Source organism: Myotis myotis, unplaced genomic scaffold, assembly GCF_014108235.1.
Source record: "Myotis myotis isolate mMyoMyo1 unplaced genomic scaffold, mMyoMyo1.p scaffold_m19_p_2, whole genome shotgun sequence".
Classification (NCBI taxonomy): Eukaryota; Metazoa; Chordata; class Mammalia; order Chiroptera; family Vespertilionidae; genus Myotis; species Myotis myotis.
Genome location: NW_023416324.1, coordinates 12,386,503 through 12,411,844, shown reverse-complemented (window position 1 = coordinate 12,411,844; position 25,342 = coordinate 12,386,503). Strand labels below are relative to the sequence as shown.

General features: G+C 59.8%; 1 protein-coding gene across 7 annotated transcripts in view; it reads right to left on the bottom strand.

Annotated features, from left to right (window-relative positions):
• Positions 1-20,151: 20,151 nt before the first annotated feature.
• The window catches only part of ZBTB40 (zinc finger and BTB domain containing 40), a 63,807-nt gene continuing 58,616 nt past the window's right edge, over positions 20,152-25,342 (bottom strand). For all 7 annotated transcript variants that reach the window (XM_036348865.1, XM_036348866.1, XM_036348869.1 and 4 more), the window contains one exon: positions 20,152-23,912. In XM_036348865.1, coding sequence (XP_036204758.1) covers positions 23,718-23,912 — 195 coding nt within the window. In that variant the 3' untranslated portion in view covers positions 20,152-23,717. The remainder of the gene's footprint in view (positions 23,913-25,342) is intronic.

Here is a 25,342-nt window from a genome sequence, read left to right as displayed (position 1 = left end):
CACCCTGGGTTTAGAGCGCAGTGGTCTGGAGCACAAGCTCTGGGCCAGACAGAGAAGGGATTACATCCTGACTGTGCCGCCTGGGGCAAGTGTCTTAACCTCTCTGAGCCTCAGCCTCTATGTCTGTGAAACAAGGACAATAGTATCCGAGTCCCAGGGCTGTTGTGCGATTTATATGCAAGGACGCAGGTACAATGCACCGCCTACGCCAGGCACACAGCCAGGAGGCTGGCAGTGGCAGCTGCTCTGGGATGGTGGGGATTACCACTCCCTGCTTCTCCTCCCTCGCCTTTCCCCACCTCCCCTTCCATTCCCAGGAGTGGGCTTTCATCCTGGGAAAGCTGGGGGGGGGGGGGGAGGGCAGGGACCTGGGGATCCCTCCAGGTGTCAACCCACCACCCCCAAACCCCATGAGCGCCTGGTGGGCCAAGTTGTCCTGGAAGCGGATAAGAGGTCTGCAGCTCAGGGGCTGGTCCTCCGCGAGCCGCCGGGGGCGGGGGGGTTGCCCCCTGGGGACATGTTCTGATGCTACCTCTGACTTCTAACTATTACCCCTGACGGCACTCCCAGCTCCTGTGCTCGCCAGGGAAGAGCTGGACCCGCGGCTGGAGGTTAAAGGATGATAAAGGCTCTCTGGGGAGTGTACGCCATGCGCCAGGCCCTGCGCTAGGAGCTTTGTAAACTTGCTCTACTTTAAGCGTCACAGGGCCCTGCGGGAAGGTGCAGCTAAGGAAACTGAAGTGCAAAAAGGCCCTCATTTGCCTTAGATCTCACCGCTGGGTAAATGCTCAGACCCAGATGCACTGGACTCCAACGCCCACTCTCTGCCATGCGTCTTGGTTACAGAAGGAGAAAGACAGCTCCAAGTGGGAGCCCTTTCCCCACAGCTCAGATCAACGGTCTCAAAGCGGGTAGTAAGCCCCCCGTTACCGGGGGCATTCAAGCCGACACTGGGTGGAGACTGTCCAGGGATGCTGTGAAGGGGTGGGGGGCAAAGGGAGCAGGCTGCACGAGACCCAGAGAGGCGAGCGCAGATGCCTGCAGGAGACAGGCTGGTCCTCTGATGGAACCTGCTAGGGGAGTGCTCCCGGCTCCAGACAACACTGCCGTGGGGACGGGAGCCCAGTTTTCTGCATTTTCAGGAGAAGTTTATGTCTTGATTTTTTATGCGGTGTCTCCTAATATTTACAGTTGGCAGCGAATGCAAACATTGTAAGAACACTGTAGTGTGGGCAAACCCGTGGGTGGAGGGGCGAGGCGTCCCCAGCTTCCCCATCAGGGCCGGACTCTCCATCCCTCCTCTCATCGAATCCCCGCGAGGTAGGGCTTTCACCCATTTTAAAGGCACAGAGACTGAGGCTCCTGAGGCCTGGCTGACGGAGTGGGAAGCAGGAGCGGGTCTGCTGGCTGTGTCTCATGTGTCTCCTCTCCCCGGCTGGACTCCCAGCCTCCTGAGGGTCACGCGTGGTCCTCCTGGTGCCCAGAGCTGCCCTGGGAACCTTTGTGAACGGCAGGGTGAGGAATGAGCAGACTTCCAAGAGGCCCACAGTTTGAGGGCTGGGCTGCCGCACAGGTGTGCTAGCCAGACCTGCTAAGTGGCCGTGACTTCCACTCTCCGAGGGCTGAACCTGAAGAGCGCTCACCGCTCCCACCTTGGCACCGTGGGTCCTCGCTGTAGGAACAGGCAAGGGGGGCAGGGAGGGGCAGGGGGGGGCGGGGGGCTAGGAGGAGCTGGACTTGGCCAAGCAGGGCAGCCCCTGAGCCAGTCCTGCCCCCACCTCCCAGCCCCTCCCCCGACCCTCGTCTCTCGCTTCTGGGAGTGGGAAGGGGAGCTGTAGGGGACATCAGGTGAGCCCCATCACATGTGGCCCCTCCCAAGAGTGTTTCCTCTCTTCCCAGCTAATAAGATAGGACCCTTCCCTCGAAGTGCTTCCAGGATGGAGGGAGGCAGCCTCAGTTTCCCGAACTATAAACGTGAGGCTATGCCACCAACCCAAAGAGGTGCTGGTGGCTCAGGTGAGTTCACCGGTGCAAACCTGCTTGGGGACCTGGGCAGAGACGGGGCTGGAGGGCATGGCTGTAGTTCCCAGGAGGGGGAGCTGGGCAGTGCTGTACCAGAAGGGATGGCCTTGCAGGGCACCAGTTTGGTAGAAGAAATGGTACTGGCAGGAAAGATGGGTGAGTGTGAGTGTGCGGGTGGGAGCAGTGGGTAGTGGTGAAGTCCACTCATCCTTCAGCCACCCTCCCCCTGCCCTGGAAGCCTCATTCCTCCCCCCCCCCCCCCCGCAGCAGCCCAGACTCCTGGGGGGAAACCCCTGGCCCCAGCCCCTCTCACGCTCTGCTTGGTTCACTGTAAGGGGACCGGAGGGGGCAGGCAGCCCTCACATTTGTACAGAAACCTCTCCTTCTGCCCTGGCTTGGGGACAGAGCCATTGCGATCTTAGCCAGAACCCGGTTCTCAACGTGAGGCCCACGTGGCTCCCTCGATGAGGGATGTTTTCCCATCTGTAACGGGCCAACTCCCTGTTTTCCGAGCTATAAGGGGCATGAGGGAACAGGTGCTAGCACTCCACTGGGGGAGGGGAGGGCTGGGGTTCCCAGGTAATAAGAAAGGACCCTTCCCTCGAAGTGCTTCCCGGATGGAGGGAGGCAGCCCCAGAGTCCAGTGAGAAAGCAGCTTATGCTGCATAGGAGAGACTCACGCAGACCACAAGGAAGGTGTTAAAACCGCACAGCACGCCAGAGCCAGGCGGGAGTGTCTACAGCAGCCCTGGCCGATGGAAAGACGATGTGGCCACATATGAAATGCAATTTTTTTCTCGTGGCCACAGTAAAAAAGTAAAAGAAATAGATAACATTTAAATGGAATAATATAGTTGCTGGGCACATGCTGCCTGGGATGTAAGACTAATTCACTAATCCACTCAGTCATTCCACAGTTCGCCATCGAGCCCCCCAGGCGCGGGGAAGGAGATGGGGGGCCCGCGGGTGCGGTCCTGGCTGCACAGAGCTCTGGTCCAGCGGGAAGCAGATCATTAAAGGGGCGACGACCACAGCCCCTTCCACATACGGGAAGGTTTCAGAAACTGTAAGCACCACAACGTAAAATAAAATTTACAATTTAAATTATTTTTTGATATAAAGTCCTCTTGAAGCAGAAAATGTCGAATGTGACAGCTCCTTGGCGTGAACAAAGGCCCCCCGGGTCCTGATGTGGGAGAGGGCCGGGCGAGGCGTCCGAACCTCTGTGGGGGACAGGACGAGGCGGACGTGCCTGAGCAGTGGGTGGGCCCACGCACCCCGTCACCTAAAGGCCCCGGGCTCTCCTGCTGTCACGTGTTGCCCCCCCACCCCCGTGTCCCCTCACCCCGCAGCGGCCAGCTGCTCCTCTCCCCTGCGGGGCTCCTGCCTGGCAGTGCCCACTGCCTCCTAAGGGGCTGCTTCCAGTCTCTTTCCGGCTAAGAAAGAAGGTGCAGCTTCTCCGAGCTGCAGGTAAAGCAGGGGTCAGCGGCTCTAAGTGAGGGGCTTCCCCGGGAGTGGAGGATGTGAGCGGGGCCTCAGGGACGGGGCTGCTCGGGTGTCCTCGGCCTGCTCCTGGCTGGTCTCAGGGTATCTGTCCTCAGGTCGGAGGGAGGTGAGGTGTTGTTATAAATGCGTAAGAGGCTTATTAATGGCCGGGCATGCCCAGACTAATTGCTTCCTCCTGTTTACATATAATCAATCACTTCCACAGGCGGGAACCACTGGCGAGGAGCAGGGCGGAGGGAAAACATGACCACAAGCCACGGCCTCCGAGGCCTGGCTGCCCCACCATCGCTCACGCTCACGTCTTCTCTGTCCCGAAAAAACCAAACCATCCTGCTCTCCCTCTCTCCCTCGCCTGCTGCCTTCCCCCTCTCTCCCCGCCTTCCCCGCAAGCTTCTGGAAAGAATCGGCTGTCCTCATGGACTTCGTCCTCTCTCCGTGGCTCCTCGCCCATGATCACCTCCACAGTCCCTTAAACATCACCCACCCGGACCCCACTCCAGGATTCTCTGTCTCACGCCAGGTCCTCACTGGACACCCGCCGCCCCCCCCCCCCCGCCTCCCCCTCCCCCCCGCCCAGCTGTGCCAGTCCAGGGACCTGAACTTCGTCTCCGTCCCTCCTCCTCCATCAGCTGTGTATGTGGGACATTCCAAGTCCTTTGCATCCACTCCTCGCCGCTGCCACCAGCTGCTGAGTCCCCAGCACCTCTCTCTGGGGCAGCCGGCCTCGTGCACACTCTCTGGCCCCTCCGTACACTGCAACCAGAAAGCCCCGTCAGTGCAAAGGTCATGGTCAGCTCCTGCCCGCACACTCCCCTTCCCTGACTTCCGGCTGTTCCCTCTGGATGAAGATCCGAAGCCTTTTCCTGCGGCAGGTCCCTGTCCAGGAGGCCTGGGCCCCGCCACCTCTGCAGCCACCACCGCCCTCCTGCCGCACCTGGGTTCAGTGTGCATTCCTTGGCCCACACCTGCATCTCACCTCCCTGAGAGCGGGGGCGGCCTCTGCTCCTGCTGGGCACCAAATCCCCAGCGTCCGCACGTGGGCGGCCCTCCCTCCGTAGGACTTTTGCCTGGGCCCGGGCTCCCTTTGAGGCCGGGCCCAGACCTGGAACGGGGCTAGATTCGGGTGTGCGTGACTCCAGGCAAACCTGCTTCCCTCTCGGGGGCGCTGCTCGGTGTGGGGGAAGGCTCTCAACGTCTAGGATAATATGGCCCAATACCCACTGTTCGTACTAATCTTACCAGCAGCCTTTGGAGTAAGTTCTATTGTCTGCACTTCCTAAGTGAGGGGAGTCAGGTGGGGTGACATGATTCCTCCAAGATGCCAGAGCTACTCAAGCGACCTGCTTGGGATTCAAACGCAGACCTGCGGCTCCCCCGCCCACGGCAGCTGGGAGCAGGGAGGGCGTGAGCGCTCAGCTGAGTGGAAAGTCTGGGCCCTGGGTTGGTCAAGGCGAGGAGAGAGCAGGTGGCACAGTGGGCCATGGATCTGTGGGTTAGGCAGTGGGTGTGCTGACCGTCTCTGAGCCCCTCAGGCTCCTGAGGGAGGGGGGCGGGGGCGGGGTAAAGGAGCTCAGGGCCCCGAGGACAGGCCACCACTGGGCGACCGCAGGGCTGGGGAGGGAGGTCCTGCCTGGCCCCTGGCTGTATCTTTGAGCCAGAGTGGGGCTTGACCTCTCTGCTTGACCGTGGGACAGAGCAGGGCCCTCCCCCTGGAGTGTTGGGGTGACGGGGCTTCCGGGCAGCAGTTGGGGGGAAGTCTCTAGATTCGTTGAGAGGCAGCAGAGACCTTGGGCTCCAGAGTTAGACGTGGTTCAGATCTCAGGCCTAACCCTTCCTGTGTGTCGCTGGGAAGTCACTTTACTTCTCTGGGCCTCAGGGTCCGGTCTGTAAAATGAGGACACAACCACCTTTCCTGTAGGGCTGTGATCATTAAAAGGGTGCCTGGCACACAGTAGGCCCTCATGCATCCCAGCGCGCCCCACTCAGCCCCAAGACCTTCCTCAGAGAGCAGGAGGGATCAGGCTGGGGCTCGTTATCAGAAAGAGGAGCATTAATATCCCTGATATTAAAAAATAACCTTATTGTCACTCTGCCTGGTGGGGAGGAGATGAGCCACATCAGCACCCTGACAGATGGGAGCAGCTGTGCGAGCCGCTGACAATGACTTGCTGGGGCGGGGGTTGTGGAGGGTGGGAGGGGGTGGGCGGTGATGGCACCTCTCACCTCTGGAGCAGGGGAGCAGTTTTAGGAGGTGACTTGCTAATATCCAATATCGAATGCATTGAAATGCTAAGCAGCTCTCCGATCTCTGTCTGATTTTCATTAAAACTGCGGAGGCAGCCGGGTGATGGGAGGGGTAGTGGCTCCGTCACCATCGCTGCCTGGAAGGTCTGACTGCAGGAGCCACAGCCAGGGTCGTGACCAGCGAGGCCCCTCCCACCCACACCTCTGCCACCACCTGCCCAGCCGCCTCCCCAGTTACCATCACCATCACCGGCGACCAGGGAGCCCTGGTCCTGTGGAGGCCCTTGCTCATGGAGCCGCCTCAGTCACTGTGGATGTCACCCCTGGGCTCCCCCCCGGCAGACCCCCTCCGCCTGATCCTAGTCCATTTGCTCCTCTGTCGTAGGGACAGAGAAGAGCCCCTGTCCTCCCCCATCCCGTGCCATTCACCTATGCTTCCTGAGCCCGGCAGTGTCGGGGGCCGGGCGGGGGGTGGGGGCAGGGGCTGTGCTGGGTGCAGGGTCGGGGGACACATCAACCGCCCTCCAGGAACCGCTCGTCTGATGGCACAGACAGACCTAGAACAGGTCAGTTCACGGCAGAGGTGGGACCACCCAGCTTCTGAAGGGTCAGAAGGAGGGAGAGCCGAACAGGGTGGTGACGGTGTACGTGTGGGGAGGAGGCGGAGGGTAGTCAGGACTAGAGGGCAGGTACTCCCCAAGGTCACCCCCCTGGGAAGCAGCCAAACTGAGAGGTGAACCCAGCACATCTGACTCTCGAACTGTGTGTGTCCCCCTGGGCCTACCGGGCGGCTTCTTGGGAGGGAGACAGAATGGAGCTCGGGAGCTGGAGGGCCATCAGGGCCCGGGGTCACCTGCAAGGGCCCCCCAAGAGTCCCGTTGGGTTTGGAATGGTCCCAAATGCAGATTCACGCGCTGGGATGAGGGTGGGAGAGGGGCTGGGAGCCCGGGGCTGCTGGCCGGGCTGTTTGAATTCTGGCCAAGCTGTCTGGCCTGGCCCAAGGTCATTTGCTCGGGAAGAACGGCAGCTGCTCAGCCCCGTGCAGGCCCTCCCTGCTCCGAGCGGGGAGCATGGAGCCGGGAGCCAGGAGCTGAAGGACAGCGCTCCTGGTGCAAGCAGATTACCCGGTGAGGGGCTGGCGGCAGAATGGCACCGTGGTGACAGGTCCATCAGGCCTGCCTCTGCCTCTCAGAGGGGATGTTTCCTGGGGCTGCCGGTGACAGGCCCGGGGCTGCGGAGGGCGGGCTGATGAGGTGGAGACAGCCTGGCCCCAGCCCGGAGCGCTGGGCGGGGGCTCAGCCCCTGTCTCCCCCGAGAAGCCAGAGCCATCGTCCATCACCAGCCCTTTCCAGCTGCTACCATCCACGGATCCGTCCCCTCTTTAACTCCCATCACCTCCCTCTCTCCTGGCACAGCCTCCGGGGGCCTCCCTGCCTCCATGCCACCTCCACTCCTGCCTTCCCCTCAGTCAGAGCGATCTTTTCTTTTCTTTTTAAAAAAATATTTTTATTGCTTTCAGAGAGGAAGGGAGAGAGAGAGAGATAGAAACATCATCAATGAGAGAGAATCATTGATCGGCTGCCTCCTGCACAACCCCTACTGGGGATCAAGCCCGAAACCTGGGCATGTGCCCTTGACCAGAATCGAACCTGGGACCCTTCAGTCCGCAGGTCGACGCTCTATCCACGGAGCCACATCAGCTGGGGCCAGGCGATCTTTCTAAAGCACGTGCACCCCTGCTTGCCCCCTGCAGAGACCCCGCTGTCCCGGGAGAGAGCCCAGCTCCTTGGCCTGAGAAGCCAAGACCAGACCGCAGTGCTCTGGCTTCTGCCTCTTGCTGGAGGCTGCACCTTATGCTCGGCCCTCTCTGCTTGGGCCTTTACTGCTCCTTCCTCCTGGCACCCTCCCCTCACCGGCCGCTTCCTCACGGGCCGGATTGGGGGGGGGCGGGAAGCAATGAGGGGGGTAACTTCTACTCCTCCCGCGTCTTCAGCTGGGATAGAACCTCCCTGGGAAGCCTTCCCTAGACTGAGGCCCTGCAGTCTGCATTGGGTGCCCCCCGCTCCCCGGCACTGACCCATGACCACCCCCACAGCTCGCTGCGATAGACGGAAGGCGTGTGGGGCCTGTGCTAAGGGTTGTGCCATGTTGCCTCAGTCCACCTGGCACTGGCCAGAGTGTGGTCAATGCCTGTTTGTCCATCTTACCCACCACACAGGGGGTGCCTCATGATTGCCCACTTTCTAAAGGGGGGGTGATGTGCTCCAAGGCACCAGCAGGTACGGGGCTGGTATGAGCCAAGAATCCAAGGATCCTGAGCACTCCGAGTCCAGCCCACATCCCCCCCCCTTGAGACCACGGCTTCTGGAGGCCGTTCTGGGTCCGCCCAGATGCCAGCCCTGGTCAGTCAGACCTCCGCCAGGGCCGGCCCTCCCAGCAGCCCCGAGTCTCCAGGCCCCTGACAGGTCTGAGCAGCTTCCGGCTGCTCCTCCCCGTGGGGCTGCGTCCAGGCCTCTGCTCTGGCTCTCGGCCCCAGTCGGCAGCGGCTGCATCTCCTGACCTTTCCCGTCCCGACCCCCGGCTTCTGGATGCACCGCCGCTCCTCCCTGGTCCCCATCTCCACACTCAGAGCAGCCTCTTGGCCCCACCCGCCTCCACTTGCCGGCTCACTTGGTGGCTGGGGACCCTGGACCCCGTGTGAGCCCTGCCCCAGCCCTCAGTCCGGGCTCTGGCTTCTTCTGTCAGCCTGTCCCCCCATCAGAGCTTTGAACCCCAACGTGGAGCTCAGCGCTCGCCCAGCCCCTCCTCTCCCCACCACCACCGAGGGGCCGGGGGCTGCGGATGATGAAGTCGTCTCCGAAGAAGGAAGCTAAAGATGTAAACGAGCCCGTGAAATCCCCGATGACAGCCGTGACCACTGTGGCTCCAGCCATTAAACACGGAGCTTTAACGGCCCCTGAAATACACCTGGGGCGCTTGTCAGCTGCTCCTGCTCATCACACGTGCACATGCAGCCCGTGCACACGCCTGTAAACGCGTGCACGCACACCCGGGCTCAGCAAGCAGCACAGAAGGGTGGGATGGGGGACCCGGGAGACGGTTCCAGCAGTTCCCTTAGGCCTAAGGATGGGGGCACTGGGGCCCAGCGTGGAGGCCAGGCACCCTTCACTCTGCATCCCTCCTGGCCTCCCCATCCTGCAGACTGCACGTTCTGTGTGCAGAGCACTCGCTCAACCCCTGCATCCTCCCGAAATGGCTTTGATGAGGGTCAGGTCCTATTTAACATCCGCCCCTCCCCTGGTCCCCCAGCTCAGCCTCACACAAGCGGCTCGGAGCCTGGCACACAGCAGGCACCAGCGATTCCTTCCACTGGATGCACCCAGTTGCATCAGCCATGGAGGAAGGCTCCTAACCGAGAACCGCGCGCTCTGAGGCCCACTTGGTCGGATTCAAAGCCCCGGCTGGGGAGCCTGGCTCTGAGTTCTGGCCTTGGCGCTGACTCCCGTGTGACCTTGGCCTCCTTGTGAGCAAGGCCTCCCGCTCTTTGCTGTCAGTTTCCTGATCTGAGCAGCCCTGCTGGGTGTCTGACTCACCTGGGAATGTTGGCTGGTCTGTGGTCCCTGCAGCCTGGCCGGGAGGGTGGCCTGGCCGCTCTGGGAGCCACAGCCTGCTGGGCACTCGTGGCTGAGAGGCTCTGCTAGAGGTGCTTCCTTTGCGGGCAAGCGCTTTTGTTCACAGGGCACGTAGTAGGTGCTCCCATAGTAGGAGGGTTGATTAGTCTGAACTTAACCACCAACTCCGGTCAGAGTGAATTTTCAGGAAGCATTCAGAAATCCCTTCTTCTGTGTCAGTTCCCCACCAAGAGAGCTCCGCGTCCTGGCAGAGAGGGGGGGACGGGGGCGGGCAGAGCGCTTCCCTCTTCAGCCCTGGGCCTCACCACTCCTGGAGAGCCCGGGCGGGCGGCTGCTCTCCCGCAGTGAGTGTTGCCCATCGTGCCGCAGGCACGCTCAGCCGGGACCATCCTTCTAAAGCGCCAGGCACAGGGCCAGCGTGACAAGTGCCATTATTCCCTCCTGGGCACCCTTTCCAAAGCCAGCGGACCCCTCTCTCACGTTCCCACGGGCCTCAGGGCTCAGTCCTCCCTCTCCAGTCTCAGCTACGTTTGCCCTTTCCAGGGGTCATCTGTCATAGGCAACAGGACTCGAGGTGCCAAGGGCTTTTATTGTAAAGAACGTGAACGGAAAAATGCCCGTGCTTGCCTGGTGGCAGCCTGCAGTGAGACCAGCCCCCAAAGGCTTATCTGCGGTGGAAAAGGTGAGAAGGGGCCTTTGAGGGGAGGGGACAGGCAGGGGTGGAAAAGCAGGCTTGGCTCGAGTGCTGGGGACTCCATGCAGACCAGTGACGGCCCTGGGGGCCTTAGCCCTCAGGCCACCTCCCCCCCAGATGGGACTGATGGGGGTGGGGAGGGGTGGGGGGAGGACAGAGCGCTGCCAGGGGAAATTTACATGCAAGCAGATGGCAAAGGGCAGCTCAGGGCAAACCCCAGGCCCTGGGTTTGGAGGATGGGGAGACGGTCAGTGGGGAGGAACTGTGAGTGAGTTACTTACCTCCTCTGGCCCCATGTCCTCATCTGTAAAATGGGGGGATAATGCTAGTAGTGTCCCCACAGGGCTGATCTGGGATGAAATGGTGCAGCTCTGAGGGCCGTGCCTGGTGCGGACTTGCCGTGGTGGTAACTGACTACGCTGGCCGTTGCTATTGTTACCATTACAGTAACAGTGGTTGTTTATCCAGCAGCAACTGTGGCTCATTTAATCCTCAACACACCCTGTGGGTGAGGACCCTCAGTAGGGCTTCCAGAGAGGCCTGGAGGGGCGAGGACGGGCTCCCGGTCACATGGCTGGGGAGCAGCGGAGGGAGGGGGCCAGAATAGTCAGACCTCCCCCCTGGGGCCTTGGGCTCCCCCCTCACCCCCCTCCTGCCCAGGGCTCCCGCCTCTAAGTCCATGGGTCCCGCTGGGGAGAGGTGGGGGCAGCTGGTGTCAGCCTGGGGCCGGTGCTGACCCAGGGAGCACGCTCTGAGGGAGCCACTGGTGACCGATGGTAGCTGGACGTGTTGGGGGGAGGGAGCGTGAAGGCAGGGCCCCCACCCCTGGGCCTGGGACGGTGGCCCTGCCCAGACCTCTGCCCACCATCTCATTTCCAATAGGGATTCGGTTATGAGCAGTGGCCAGCTGGCTCGGGAACTTCAAAGATACTATTTGATGAGTTTTAGCAGCTTCAGCAAAACTCTAATTTGAATTTCAGGCGCTGGTGTGTGATTTCCTCGGTGACAGCTCCGAGGGATGCTGGGCTCGCTGTCATCCAGGGGCCCTCACTGGCTGCGCAGCGCCTGCCTTCCCGGGGAGGAGAGAGGAGAGACGGGAGGCTGAGGGAGCTGCCTCCACTGAAGCTCAGGGAGGAGAGGCATAAACAGTGACAGGGAGAGAGGGGGGCACGGGACGGGGGGGGGGGTGCAGAGCAGAGACAGACCCGGAGAGGGAAGGGGAAGAGGCAGGAGAGGAGGGGGAGGGGCCTTGGGAGAGAGAGGCACAGCAAACAACAGGGACGGGGACCATGGAAGACCCAGAGGGCACAAGGCAGGACAGACAGACACAGAGAGACCGACTAGTGAAACGCAGACAGAGGGACCACCCGCAGCAGAGGACAGAGGTGGAGACCGAGACACAGGAAGACAGTGGAGGCAGGGCCAGACGGGTGGGGAGGGGGGAGAATGAAGAGAGAGACACTGAGGGAGATGGGGAGGGGTGAGACCCACATTACTAAGCGCCTGCTCAGTGCCAGGCCTGGGGTGTGGGGTCCAGCAAGGAGCAAGTCAGGCAAGTCCCAAGGGCTGTGGAGGGAGCCTGGGCTCAGGGCACAGGGTGGGGCGGGAGAAGGGAGTTGTCTCCAGCCGCCAGCCCCCTCCCACCCGGGGACGGCTGTCCCAGAGGTGAGGGGGAGTCCTGAGTCCCCTGATCTGAGTGCTGCTCTGACCCAGCCACCTGCTGCCCCGACCCCCAGCAATGGGCAGTTTGCAACAGGGACTTAATGCTCAACCTCAGGGCTGTGTGTGTGAAGGGGGCTCATTCCCATGTAGCTCTCCACCATGCACACACACACATGCACACATTAATGTGCACACACACGCATGCATACATGTGCGCACACACACGATGGCTGGGAAGGAGAGAGGATAGGGAGGGATAGAATGGAAGAGGGATCTGGGAGCAAGGAAGGGGCAGTTCATCTCTCTGAGCCTCAGTTTCCTTCCGTGTGAAAACTACGGGCAGAACATCGCGCATCTCACCTGGCTCTTGGGAGGTAGCCCAGCACCTGGCTCAGTTGAATCTGACCGGAAGGGACACCACCCCCAATAAAATGGACCTGGGTTCTGAGTTCTGTTCCCCCCACATCGCCCTTCCTGGGGGGAGAGGAAGGTGGGGTCTTATCCCCTCCTCTCCTCCCAGCTGACAGGGAGGGAAGCTATGGGCTGTGTGTCTCCCAGGCCCTGCAGGATTCCCCCGGCCTGGGAGCGACCCCTTGGTGTCCTGACTGGCGCTCAGCCAGGTGGGCAGGGACTGGGAGAGACAGGTGACCCCCGGCCTGGGCAGGAGCCGCAGCCATCCGGATGCGTGAGAGCCAAGACTGGGGCAGGACAAGATGAGAATTCCAGCCTGGCACAGCATGTGGCTGTGGAGCACCTGAAATTAGTGTCTGAATGAGATGACTGAGCATTAAAAGTGTGAAATAGCTCATTAGTATTTGTATACTGATTACAAGTGAAAATGAAAATAATTTGGACGTAATGGATTAAGTGCAACATATTATTACGTTAATTTCACCTGTTTCTCTTTACCCTTATAATGTGGGTATTAGAAAATTTAAAATTACACATGTGGCTCATATTATATTTCTTCTTATTTTTTAAAAATCATTTATTGACTTTTATTTTAGAGAGAGAGAGAGGAAGGGAGAGGGAGAGAGAGAGAAAAAAAATCGATTGGCTGCCTCCTGCACGTCCCCCAAGGGGAATCGAGCCTGAAACCTAGGCAGTGTCCTGACCAGGAATTGAACCCACAACCTTTCAGTGCACAGGATGACGCCCAACCAACTGAGCCACACCGGCCAGGACTTGAATTACAGTCCTAATTGGAACACCTGAGTTGGAGGAGCCATGACACATCCAGGACCCTGAACCTCCCTTGCATGGGCGTGGGGGGTGGGGAGGGGAGGCCCAGAGGGGACTTGTTGCAGGTCACAGTCAGGAAGCCGTGTCCGGGAGGTTTGCACTCAGGCCTCAGGGACACATTGGGAAGAAAACGGATGAGCAGGCATCACTCTGAGAGTTCTAACAACTGTCAGGGGTAGGAGCGTGAAGAGGCTCCCGCCAGGGCTGCTGGAGGACCGACCTCGGCCTGAAGCCTCAGCAGCGAGGGGGCTGGAGACTCTGATGCCGCGGCCACAAAGGAGTGTGCTCACTGAGAAGGAAAAAGGCGAAGCTCAACTGTGGACGGTAATGAAGGCCGAGTCCTCACACGCTAGTGAAGGGCAGAGTGGGATTCTGGGAACGTGACCCGCTTGCGCCCGAGGCCCTGGGACCCGGCTGAGGGCTGATCCTGGGCCAGGTAACCTCTCTGGGCCGCACTGCCTCATAGGAAGGACGCCGGGAAGGTGGGTGGACGACAGAGGCGAGTGCTCAGCTGCTGCTGGGCCATGAGAGGCACTCGTGTGCTCTGCAAACATTTGCTGCTAGAACCTGGGAATCCACCCACAAACCAGACAGGCCAGGTCCGCCCCCACAGTGCTGATGTGCAGGTGAGGAGACGGGCCAACGAGTAAGTGATTTAGATCCTGATGAGTGCGATGAAGAAGTTAAAGGAGAGCGAAGGATAGAGAGTGACACCTCCCCATCTGCCCACCGAGTGCCCTCCCAGCCCAGCCTCCACCTCCCTGTGTGCCCACCCAGTGCCCTCCCGGCCCAGCCTCCACCTCCCTGTGTGCCCACCCAGTGCCCTCCCGGCCCAGCCTCCACCTCCCTGTGTGCCCACCCAGTGCCCTCCCAGTCCAGCCCTCCACCTCCCTGTGTGCCCACCCAGTGCCCTCCCAGTCCAGCCCTCCACCTGCCTGTGTGCCCACCGAGTGCCCTCCCAGCCCAGCCCTCTACCTCCCCATGTGCCCACCCAGTGCCCTCCCAGCCCAGCCCTCCACTTCCCTGTCTGCCCACCCAGTGCCCTCCCGGCCCAGCCTCCACCTCCTCATGTGCCCACCCAGTGCCCTCCCGGCCCAGCCCCCTGCTCCCCGTCTCACTCCTGAGGCTCTGGCATCGGACTCCAGGTTTCAGTCCCAGTTCGTCTGCCAGCAGCTGAGATGAGGGCATGTGTGGAGGAGGGGGAGGGCGGCCCGGGCCAAGGATTGGAGGCAGGTAAGTTTGGCCCCTGAGTAGGTGTGCTTGGCTGGTCACTTAGCAAGTTCCTCTACTTCCCCAAGACCCACCCCTCCACTTGGATAACGGGGAATAACTCCGGAGGCCGCCCTGGCCTCCCTGTGAGAGCCGCCGGCAGGCAGTGCCCCACCGGCGCCGACCCTGGGCAGCCCGGCTGACGAGGCCGACACAGACAGCTACAGTGTCGCCTAAATCCCCGGTGGGCGGCCAGCAGAAGCACGGGGCACCTCCTGAAAAGGCGGCATCTGAGTCGGAGCTCACAGTGTCTTCGAGCACGAGCAGGACTTGTCCAGGGAGACGGGAGGACGGGCCTTGGGGACAGCACCCTCAGAGGCTCCTTCCTGGCCGGAGGTGGGGCCAGGCAGAGTGTGGGGGCTCCCAGCAGTTTGACAACCTGGAGAGTGAAGCTGAGGCCAGGGTTGTGAGTGATGAGCTGAGGGACAGCAGAGGTCAGATCTTAGAGGGCCCTGCCTGGCTGACGAAGCTGCCAGGACTTCATGGCGGGCACTGGGGCTGCAGCTGGGGCATGAGTGTGAGATCCGCGTCCTGAGCAGATCCCTCTGACAGTTGAAAGCCTGTGAAGACAGCCCCAGAGCCTCCTGGGCCCCCCCTTTTCTGTCTTGGGGTCTCGAGCGGCTCCTGAGCCCACCCCCTCAGCACATGCTCTGCTTGTAAAAGGCACCCACAGGAGTGAGAGACACTTTGGCTGGGCCGTGGAGGAGGGGGAAGCTGGAGGGGACGGCCGCAGGAGGCACGTGTGGAGGAGGGGGAAGCTGGAGGGGACGGCTGCAGGGGGCACGTGTGGAGGACGGGGAGGGCGGCCCCAGGCAAGGCCTGGAAGCGGTCAGTTTGGCCCCTGAGTAGGTGCGCTTGGCTGGCCTCACAGGATCTCACACTGGGAACGTTTTAGCCTTGTCACCTCCCCCTCCCCTCTGGCAGCCGGGGTCCGAGCCCCAGGAAGGCTTGTGGAAAAGCTTCTGATCAAAACGGAGGGGCCACCCGAGGTATCCAGGGGACCCTCTCCTCAGGCCTCCTGAGTGGCAGGTTGAGGAGCCCCACAAACCTGGGGTTCTGGTCTTGGTCTCTCAGCCAGCCAGGCCTGACCTGGAGGACACAGGCCTTGACTCTCCCTCTTAGTTCTGGGGCGCCAGCCTCAACAGGTCAGAGGTGGGACCCTTGCACAGACTCTCTCCTCCTAGTGCCCTGGCCCCCAGAGTCCAGACTCCACAGCTGGCTAACAATGGCCTCCTGAGCCCTCTTCCGGTCCGGAACCCACGGCTCCCGTTCTGACATCCAGGGCAGGCAAGTGCTGTCACCCCGCATCTCAGCAAACAGCGAGGGAGACGGGCTCGGAGGCCAGAGCACGGGCAGCCCCCGGTGGACGATAGACGTGGGCTCTTCAGCTGCCTCAGCCCCCCTGGCCCACCCCGTGCTTGCTCCGTGCAGAGTGGGCCCTGACTGGGGCCTGCTGCTGACCCCTCGCGTCACTGACCGAGCGATGGTGCCTCCTGGAGCCTCGGTTTCTCGTTTGCAAAATAACTCACGCTCCTCTCCTCAGACACCGCTGCCAGAGTCAGCAAGTCAGCGATGGAAAGTGCTCTGAATGACGGGGACCACGGCGGTGGGACAGCACGGAGAGGGGGACAGCCGCATCTGCTGGCGGAGAGCTGGGTGCAACCCCACTGCTCACCAGCTGAGGACCCATGTCCACAGAGGGGGCGTCTGAAGGCCTTCACTCTGAAAGGGGCAACAGTGAAGACACTGCCCTAAACGTCATGTGACTGTGAGGATCAATAGTGCAGGTGACAGTGACCTGAAAGTGGCAGAGTGCTACTCAGGAGTAAGCCACAGCGGGACTGCCGTTACCGCACAAAACGAGGGAGGCCAACCTGGGCCCCGCGCTGTCCTCCCTCTCCTCTCTGTGCTCCCCTGCCCGAGAGCCCTGCTCCTCCAGGGCGGCCTCTCGGCCCCAATAGACCAGGTCAGGACAGAAACCAGCGCACCACGTGGATAAAACCTAGAGTCACACATCTAGCAAGACAGAGCAGGGATCGGAACTCAGGTCTGAGTGGCTCTGAACCGCTGCACTAATGTATGTTGTCTTCCGATCCGATACTTTCCCATAAAATGGTTGCTGTTCTAGAAAACCTTTTTCCTTTAGGAGCCCAGGGACAGGGAAGAGATGGAGAAGTCAGATCGACCAAGATGCTTCCCAGAGCTGCCTGGCTCGGGGAACCCCCTCGCACACCTGTGCCAGGCACTGTGTGAGGCTCAGCTGCCCCACACGTCCTTCTCCACTCGAAGGAAGGAAGGGCCCCGACTGAGTCGGCAAGTGTTGACTGAGGACCGTGAAACTGAGGGGCGGGCCTAAGCCACAGACAATCCAGTCCCGGAGCAAAGCACAGGGCATGCTTGGTGCTGCTGGACACGTTTCCAGCGGATAAAAGCAGAGCTCAGGCTGGGTTGCTGTCTCAGGCAGGATGGGTAGAAGGAGAGAGCAGGCCAGGAGACTTGGAGGTCCTATGACAACACCCAGGTCTGACAGGCCAGGACGGGGAGGATGGGCAGGATTAAGAAATGCTTGGACACAGTGTGGTGTTTAGCAGCAAGCTGTGGAGCCAGTGGCCTGGGTTCCCACCCAGCTGTGCTGCTCACTGGTTATGTAGTTCAGTGGCTTCCCAGGTGCTGGATTCCTGGCCTGGAGCAGGGGATGGAGAGTAACAGCGCCGCATCATGGTGCTGGTGAGATGAGAATTACACGCGCTCTTTGTCCGTGTCCAACCTGTGCTTAATGACAGTAACTATTAATGATGAGAGCACGTCTTTTTTTTTTTTTTTTTAAATATATTTGTATTGATTTCAGAGAGGAAGGGAGAGAGAGAGAGAGAGACACATCAATGATGAGAGAGAATCATTGATCGGCTGCCACCTGCACACCCCACACTGGGGATCCAGTCTGCAACCTGGGCATGTACCCTGACCGGGAATCGAACTGTGACCTCCTGGTTCATAGGTCGCCACTAAACCACTGAGCCATGCAGGCTGGGTGAGAATATTTCTAAAAAATATTAATCCCCCCCCGCCCCCCCCCGCACACACACACACATACCTCATGAAAAAGAAAAAAAGAGAAACCCAGCATGTATAGGCACTGTAGGTCTCTGGGCGGCATGGGTGTTTCTGGTTCTTGTTTCTCATATGTAATCATGGCCTGGCCACGGGCCAGCAGTCCCCCAGGAGCAGGACCCACGCATGGGACTGGGCACTGGTAGGCGCTCAGGCCTCCAGAACTTCAGGTCTACGACACCAATGTGCCAGGCTACCTACATGCGTGTGTGTATGAACAAAAGGAATAAGGCGCAGTTCTTGCCCTTGAAGGAGTCACAGTTTAGCGAGGGAGGGTCTGTGCTCCCAAACCCTCAGGGGCCCGCCTGCGTCTCCCCCAGGCTCACAGGCACAGCCCCCCCCCCCCCCTTCCTCATTTCCCTTCGGTCCCGGGCTCACAGGCAGCTCTGGCCCTGGCCTCTGGACAAGCTGGCGCTGGGCTGGACCCTGCATGGAGCACAGAGGTCTCCATCTTAAATGGAATGAAAAGCTGTTCGGTCCTGTGCCGGCCCCATGGGCCCCTTTCCCACGTCTGGCCCATTCTTATCAGACCCTCCTGATGGCGGGTCTATGAAATCTCCCCTGGAGGCGACAGTGGGTCCCTGGACTGACCTTGTCCTGTGTGTTTGATCAGCTGTTTGTGGCTCGAGCCAGGGGAACCAGAGCGGGAAGAGCCAGCAGGAGTGGTGTTTGGTCAAAGCAGCCGGGAGCTGGGCCGCTAGCTGCTCCTAGCCTTCCACTAATCTCCCTAGAAGGACAGAGAGGAGGGTGGGTGGACAGACCAGCTCACGGGTGACTTGGGGGAGAGGAGGGTGTGTGGACAGACCAGCCCACGGGTGACTTGGGGGAGAGGAGGGTGTGTGGACAGACCAGCCCACGGGTGACTTGGGGGAGAGGAGGGTGTGTGGACAGACCAGCCCACGGGTGACTTGGGGGAGAGGAGGGTGTGTGGACAGACCAGCCCACAGGTGACTTGGGGGACAGTATGGCTGGCGGGGGGGTGGGGGGGCGCAGAGGGCGGGGATGGAGAAGTTGGGTTCTCCCTGAGTGGCCACAAAGGTAAGCGAGGGAAGCACTGTGTGGTCCCGCAGAGCAGCAGCATCTACTAAGCACCAAGCGCACTGTCTGGGCCAAGTATTTGGGGACAGTGTCTTCGTGGACAGGGGACCTGTGGCCTGGCTCACTGGGCGACAGGGCAGAAGACAGAGGTGCACAGGAAGGAAGGAGCTTGCTGATGCCTCGGTCCTCGGTCATTTCCTAACCAAGGTGATGGCTCTTGGCCTCAGACAAGTAAGTTACTTTGCACACCACACGCATCCCGAATGCAAGCTCACGGCGGGTACGAGAAACAGTGAATGGGACGCTCCGGCGGCAAGGCCAGAGGCCATCCGCACTCAGTGCTCCGTTTCCCGTGCCCTGGCTGGGTGTGTCCCCGCCTGACACTGCGTCACGTACACATGGCCCCTCAACGGTGGTGCCCGGGGCTGGGTCCCTGCGCCAACCCCTCGCGCCCATTAGTTCTGGCCTGGGACACAGAGCTGTTCGCTTGCCTGGGTCTCGAATGCCCCTGTGGCTCATCCAGGCCCTCAGCCTCAGGGCGTGAGGCTTCCTCCTCCCCGCCGGCCTCCCTCCCAGGCCACTGGAAAGTACCTGGAGGTGGACAGGCATCCTGTACGGGGCATCTACACTCCAGTGGGCATTTCACAAACGCCGACCTTCCTCCTCACCATCACGGTGAGGAGCGACTCGCCCAAGGTCATCGCCTAGTCAGAGGTGGGCTGGGGAGCTCGGAGTCCAGGCCCCAGGTGACCGGATCACCCGGGACCCGCCGGCCCATTTCCCACCTCTGCTCAGTCCTCCTGGCTTCCCCTCTGCGGTCACCTTCACGCTGGAGCCAGCTGCACGCTGCAATTCCCCGCTCCTCGGCCGCTCTCAGGATTACAGCCTAGAAACCACAGCGCCAGCCCCTCTCCCAGCACTGCTTAGGGGGAGGGCATTCGTGGGCTCTGGGCAAGTGCATTGGGCGGGCTACTCCAGGAGCCCCCCCCCCCCCCCCCCCGTGTGGGGTGGGCAATGCTGGCCTGAGCTGGGGCTGCAGGCTAGACCCCGCCCCTGGCCTCACACCTGGATCTAACTGCAGAGACCACCACAGCCTCTCCGCGTCTGCCTCTCGTTTCCTTGTTGGCTGCCAGCAACGTGACATTTCCAGCTTCACCACAAAAGGTTTCTGCTTATTTTAGTCACCTGCTCAGCCCTTTATGCTTCAGGGGCAGTTGAGGTTCCAGAGATAAATGAGAAGCGGTGGGTGTTACAAGGGTCCCTCGGGATGCGCAGAGGTTGGAAGAGGCACGTAAGCGTGAAGGAACCAACACTCTGCTCGGTGCTAGAAACTGCAGGGAATGGCTGGCCTGTGGGAAGGACTTGATTAATAACAACTACCATCTTCTACACTAAATTCATTAAGTCCAGGCTTTCAACCCACGCGACGAGTCTGTGGGGTAGACATAATAATTCCCCCATTTACAGATGAAGCCAGAGGAGGGAGCTCAGAAGGGGCTCGCCAGTCACACGGTCAGCACGTGGCACAGCGGGGTGAGCCAGGTCTGACCCTGCACCACACTGGCTCCTGGGAAAGAGCATTTGGGAAAGGAGACTCCACAGGGCAGGTGAGCGCGCCCCCACCCACCTCCGCTAGCGAGGCCTGAAGGCGCACCGAGCCCCTAGGAGGCCAGGCCCATCCAGCCTGTTCGACAGCTGCCCAGAGCCACAGAAATCATCTATATCATCACGTTTTTCAAGGTACATATTTTATTTTTATAGACTAGTGCAAGGCGAGCACGAACGTTTGTAATCCTATTGATACAGCATCGCGTGCTGCTTAGTTGTCCTGATCATGGGTGGGGCTGGCCTGGTGAGGGAGACGACAAACATTTCTGTGATTTGGAAGCCCCTAAATCACATTAGCCCGGGGGGAACAGTTCTCCTCAACACGTCATCACCAAAGCACAGGTAGTTTCTGTGCGTATAGGCTGAGTTGATGGTGTAGAAGTTTCTGAGTTCTGACTGTGCTTCTGAGCCTTTGGCCCAAGTCCTACCAGTCCCAAGGTTTTCCATGGCAAACAGTTTCAAAACAGTTACCAACTTGCCTTCACACTCCTTTCAACCCCAAGTCCTCCTTTTTCTCCTACTGCCCACGGTCCCTGGGATGCACTGGGCCACACAGAGCAGGCCTGGCTGCTGAATTCTTTGGGGAGGACTGATGAAGACATGCCAGCATTTTCTCCATCACTGTCCAGCTTTTTAGCTCCAGTGTTATAGAAACATTGCTTGTAAGAACCACTCAATGTAAGGTGAGCAGTTTCCTCCATCCTTGGTCACATCAGATTTAAAGGCACATCCCTCCCACCTCCTTAGTCTGCCACCAGCCTGTGGTGCCACATTGCCTGGGTGAGAGAGGAACTCTTAGGGCCGCCTCATCTCGACCTGGGAGAGTTCCTCACTAGCCCAGGTGCAGAGAACGGGGCTGGTCTCCCATTCATCCTCAGCCCCTCTCGGGCCCTCCCTGGGGCGAGGCTGATGTGTTCCACTGTCAGCAGGAGGAGAGTCTGAAGCAACCCCAGGGAGGGCTGCAATCTCCAGGGAACCCAGGACTCACACTGCAGACCATGAAGACATGGCCTTAGTTTTCCAAACACAACACTCCTGAGACAGGAGATGGGCTTTATAAAATAGATGAGGAAACACCTTCTTTGCCCCTGGGCTGCCCCTCTGGCCTCAGGCTCTGCTCAGGGGCGGGGACATCTCCCTACGGCCATCCTGCTCCTGAACCATCTACACGCTTCTCACTTACCTGGATGGTAAGTCCTGTCCCTAAGTGGCTCCCATCACTCCCACCGAATTAGACTCCCACTCGCAGCCTGCCTGCCTGTCCTCTCCAGCTGTCTCAGGAGCTCTGGGAGCCACCGACTCCTCCAGACCACCGCAAATGCCCCGCGTTCAGCTGGAGGCCATAGGCAGCACCCACAGCAACGAGGCAGAGAAGACCACTGCCAAGAAGCAAGTCAGTGAGCTGGACGAGGCCACGATAACAGTGTCCTCTGTGGCAGTAACTCAGAAGGTCTCTCTGGCAGAAGTGGGGGAAAGAATAAAATGGCCAGCTAGAGCTAGAAAAGTTTTTCTACAATAAAATCACACCTGGCATCTCTAGAGAGGGAGAGTGTAAGGTCACTGCCAATGCCGCATCTTGCAAAGGTCCCCTCGGAGCAGAGACTAAACCCAGGATGGCCCTTCCTCATCCCCGACGAGAATGAGCACAAGGCCGTGCCCGACACGGGTGCCCCGGTGAGTCCGACAGCAGCTGTCAGTCTGGCGTCCGTGTAGCTCCCAGCACGGCGTGTCCTGCCACAGCCCGGCTCCATCAGAAATTAAGAAAGGGGTTCTCAGCACCGGAAAGGATCCGAACGTGAGTTTAAAACATGTACCTTTTTTATGCGGAAGACTGTGTAAAAGGAGAAACCACTCTCTCCTGCAGGCCCTCGGCAATTCCTTTTCATCCGTGTTTTGGCTGATGTCCTGAGGACACGCAGCTCCCAGCCGCAGCCTGTGGCTCTGAGGAGCTGTGTCCTCATCGCTGGGCTGGGCCTCAGGCGCTGTAAGTACAGGCCACTCCACTCTTTCGGTGGGTTTATCTGGTGTCAGCGGGAGTCAGTGCCATTTCGCCACTTGCAGATGGAGAGCGCTCCCGGGCTGACAGCTCACAGGTGAAAACCTTAAGGAGACAGGCAGGCTTGGCAGAAGCTGTGAAGGTTTCACGTGGAGGCGAAGTCTCAAAGGTTTGAGCACCATCTTCTGGTCAGTTTTTGGCTTCTGAGGCCGACTTGCCTTTGAAAACATCATTGACTTCAGAATGAAGACCCCTGAGCTGACCAGCTCCAGCGATTTGCACATCACAACGAGGACACCCTGGAGGCAGGAGTATGGGTGGAGGGCCCAGACAGGCGCTCACTGCCTGCACAGGCCCTGGCCCACGAACATACTGGTCAGTGTTAAGGGCCCACCTCTGCCTTTCCAGCAGTGCGTGGTGGCAATAAAAGCCTGTCCCGTGACCAACGTGGACCCTTTATCCCTGCTTGCCCCTGGCGATGTGAAATGTGCTTGGAAAGGGGTAGGCTAGTCTTCTGCCACCTCGAGCTTGAAGGCCAGTGATCACATTGGGCACTGCCCTCTGCAGGGGGGCAAGCCCCGAGGTGGCAGGGAGCCTGCCTGTGTGTAAACACTGCACTAGCAGACCAACCTCCTGGCATGGAGGAAAGGAAGATAAATGCTAGTCATTCTCTCCAAATGGCGGGGACCTATATCCATCTAATTGCACTTCATAATGGACTCCACAACCCATTAATTATCAGATTACATGTTAGGAACGGAAATAAAAAGCCTGGTGCGATTCAGACTCCAAAGGATTCTTGACCTGCAGAAGCAGTGGCAGCCTGGAAGAGGCAGACAGCAGGCCAACACCCAGCGTGGAGGACGGTGGCAGGAGGCAGCGCCGGGGCGGTCACGGGCACTGCTCCACCTGGCGTGGGTTGTGAGCTCTATTACATGCTCCAGAGGGAGGGGCACGGCTCCAGGTCGGGCAGAAGGCAGGCGTTGACAGGGAAGGGGATTGGGCCACGGGGAAGGCTGAGGCTCAGCCTTCAGTACAGAGCACCGCGAAGCTCCGGGAGGGGCAGGGACGGCTTTGCAGTCGATGGCCTCCACTGAACACGTCCAGCAGGAACTCTCCCAAGGCTTCGCTTGCGGAAGGGCTGACGGCACTGCCCGGGTGGGAGTCCCAGGTAGAGGAGGCCTTGCTGTTCACAGGCTGCTCCTGTCCATAGCCAGCAGCTGGGGGGATGAGAGATGGGAGGAAGGGGCCAAGTGTGCTCAAGACTGGGGGCCCCTGGATGGTCCGTGGGTGCTTTTCTCTCATTCTTACGTGGGCAGAAGGCACTGACAGCATCTGCAGCCCCACACCTGCCATTCTGCGCAGAGGGCTGCGGGCTCCTGGCACCTCTCTGCTTACCTGGTCACCAGCTCCTGCCCATGGCTTTCCAACTCTCTTTCAGAAGCTATGCTCTGCTGAGGGATGGACAGTGTCCCGGAGGCCACGGCCAGCCTGTGGGAGGGCGGTGGGTTGGCACTGTTGGTGCTGTGAGAATAATGACACGTCTTCCATCTATTTTCCAGGTGAGACCATTTTGGTTGGTGCTGGGCTAAGATGCTCATCATGCAGGACAGCCAGGGACGGAGAGCAAAGGGCCCGCCGTGGAGCTTTCTCTCTGCTGCAAGCGCAGGCCCCTTCACCGATGGGCAGCCACTCATTTGGCCTCACCACAGATCAGGGTCACGGTCCCGTCCAGCAGATCCTCCACGGTCACCGCCACGAGCTCAGAGCTGGTCTGAGACGTCTGCGAGTCCGGCAACGTCACAAACACCTGCGATCCAGCAAGCTGGGTCTCCTCCAAAGTGATCACCTGCTCTGCTGAGGTGGCCGGCTCCGGGGTTTGGATCACCTGAAAGGAAAAGACCATGAGGCTCTGGGCAGGGTCCACCGTTAGCTCCCCAGAATTTACATGGTTTCCATCTCAGCTGTAATGATGATATTTATGTTTTCACCTGAGGAGAGCAATTACACGTGCCTAATGGGAAGAGGCAAATCTTACACACCAGTGATGCAAAAGAGAGGCAGGCAAACAATTTAAATAACCGTGTGTTAAATTGCTATAATTTAGCTCAGTATGCCATCTCAGGGCCCGGACTCTGATTACACACCAGCTCGGCTTTTCACACTGGGCCTTCCCGTCTTGACGATTACACTGCAGAGTAAGAGCCATGCGAAAGGAATGCGACGAAGGTGTCAGCTTCATGCTAGAACCGCGGACACTGGAATGATTTGCCGACAGTGGTGTTTCTGGACCTGATCAGGCTAAGAGCCTCCTGTGGCTCCATGGCTACAGAGCGAGTGGATGAAGTGTGGCTTCTGTCAACTCACTCATTTGGCTCACCAGGCTGGCAGGCAGGCACCTTCCCACCCTCCACAAGCCACATACCCCTTCCACGTCGGCATCTGTTAAAGATGGCCTTCCTGTCGCAGGGAGAACTAGTCTGTGCTGAGTACACCCAGTTCCTGCTGGGACCTCTGCCCCTGCTATTTTAAGCCAGAGTGCCCACGGGGCATGGGTACCATGGCTCTTGAGAACAAGCTTAGAGTGGGGAGCTGGGCACTAGATAAAAGTGGGCAGCTGTGGGACAGCCCAGCTCAGCCACGTCTCTGTGCTGCTGGGAGTGGAGAGGCCAACTGTGATGAGCAACCAAAAATCGGCCGGAGAGTGGTTTTAAGCCGTGTGTTCTTTCTCTTTCTCTCAGCAATGGGCTCTTCCCAGAGGCCATCTTACCAAGAATCCGAACAGGTGAGAACACTAAAAGCAGAGCCCTCTGGAATAAGGCACGAGAGGCACCCAGAGGCCTGCCCCTTGCCTTGCCCTCGCACCCTGGAGGCTGTAGAACACGGCTCACAGATGGTGCCCCGGAGGCTGGACGGCTGTGCCATCAGCCTGCAGCTCCTCTCCAGTCCCCCCACAAATTCCTGCCAGTACTCTGAGGGGAGCTGCTTTTCCTTTCTGCCCCCTTCTTGAAGAAGACGAGAAGAACAATGAAAGGGGGCGGGAGCAAGCTTGGCCTCAACACATATTAGGAGGTGCTTCCCACCCGGTAAAGGCGAAAGGCCCATGTGCCCACGTGTGTCTGCGCCAGCCAGAGGAGCTCTCAGGGTGAAGGAGCTCCCAACAAAGATCTCCCCACCTCTCGAGGCTCCTGCAGCTCTCACCACATCCCACGGTGCCTCCCAAGAGGCGGGAAGTGCGTGAATCGGGAGAGCCGCCTAGGTGGTTCCGCTTTTGGAAATTCTTGTTCTTGGCTCCTGCTACTTAGGGGCATCTCGCAT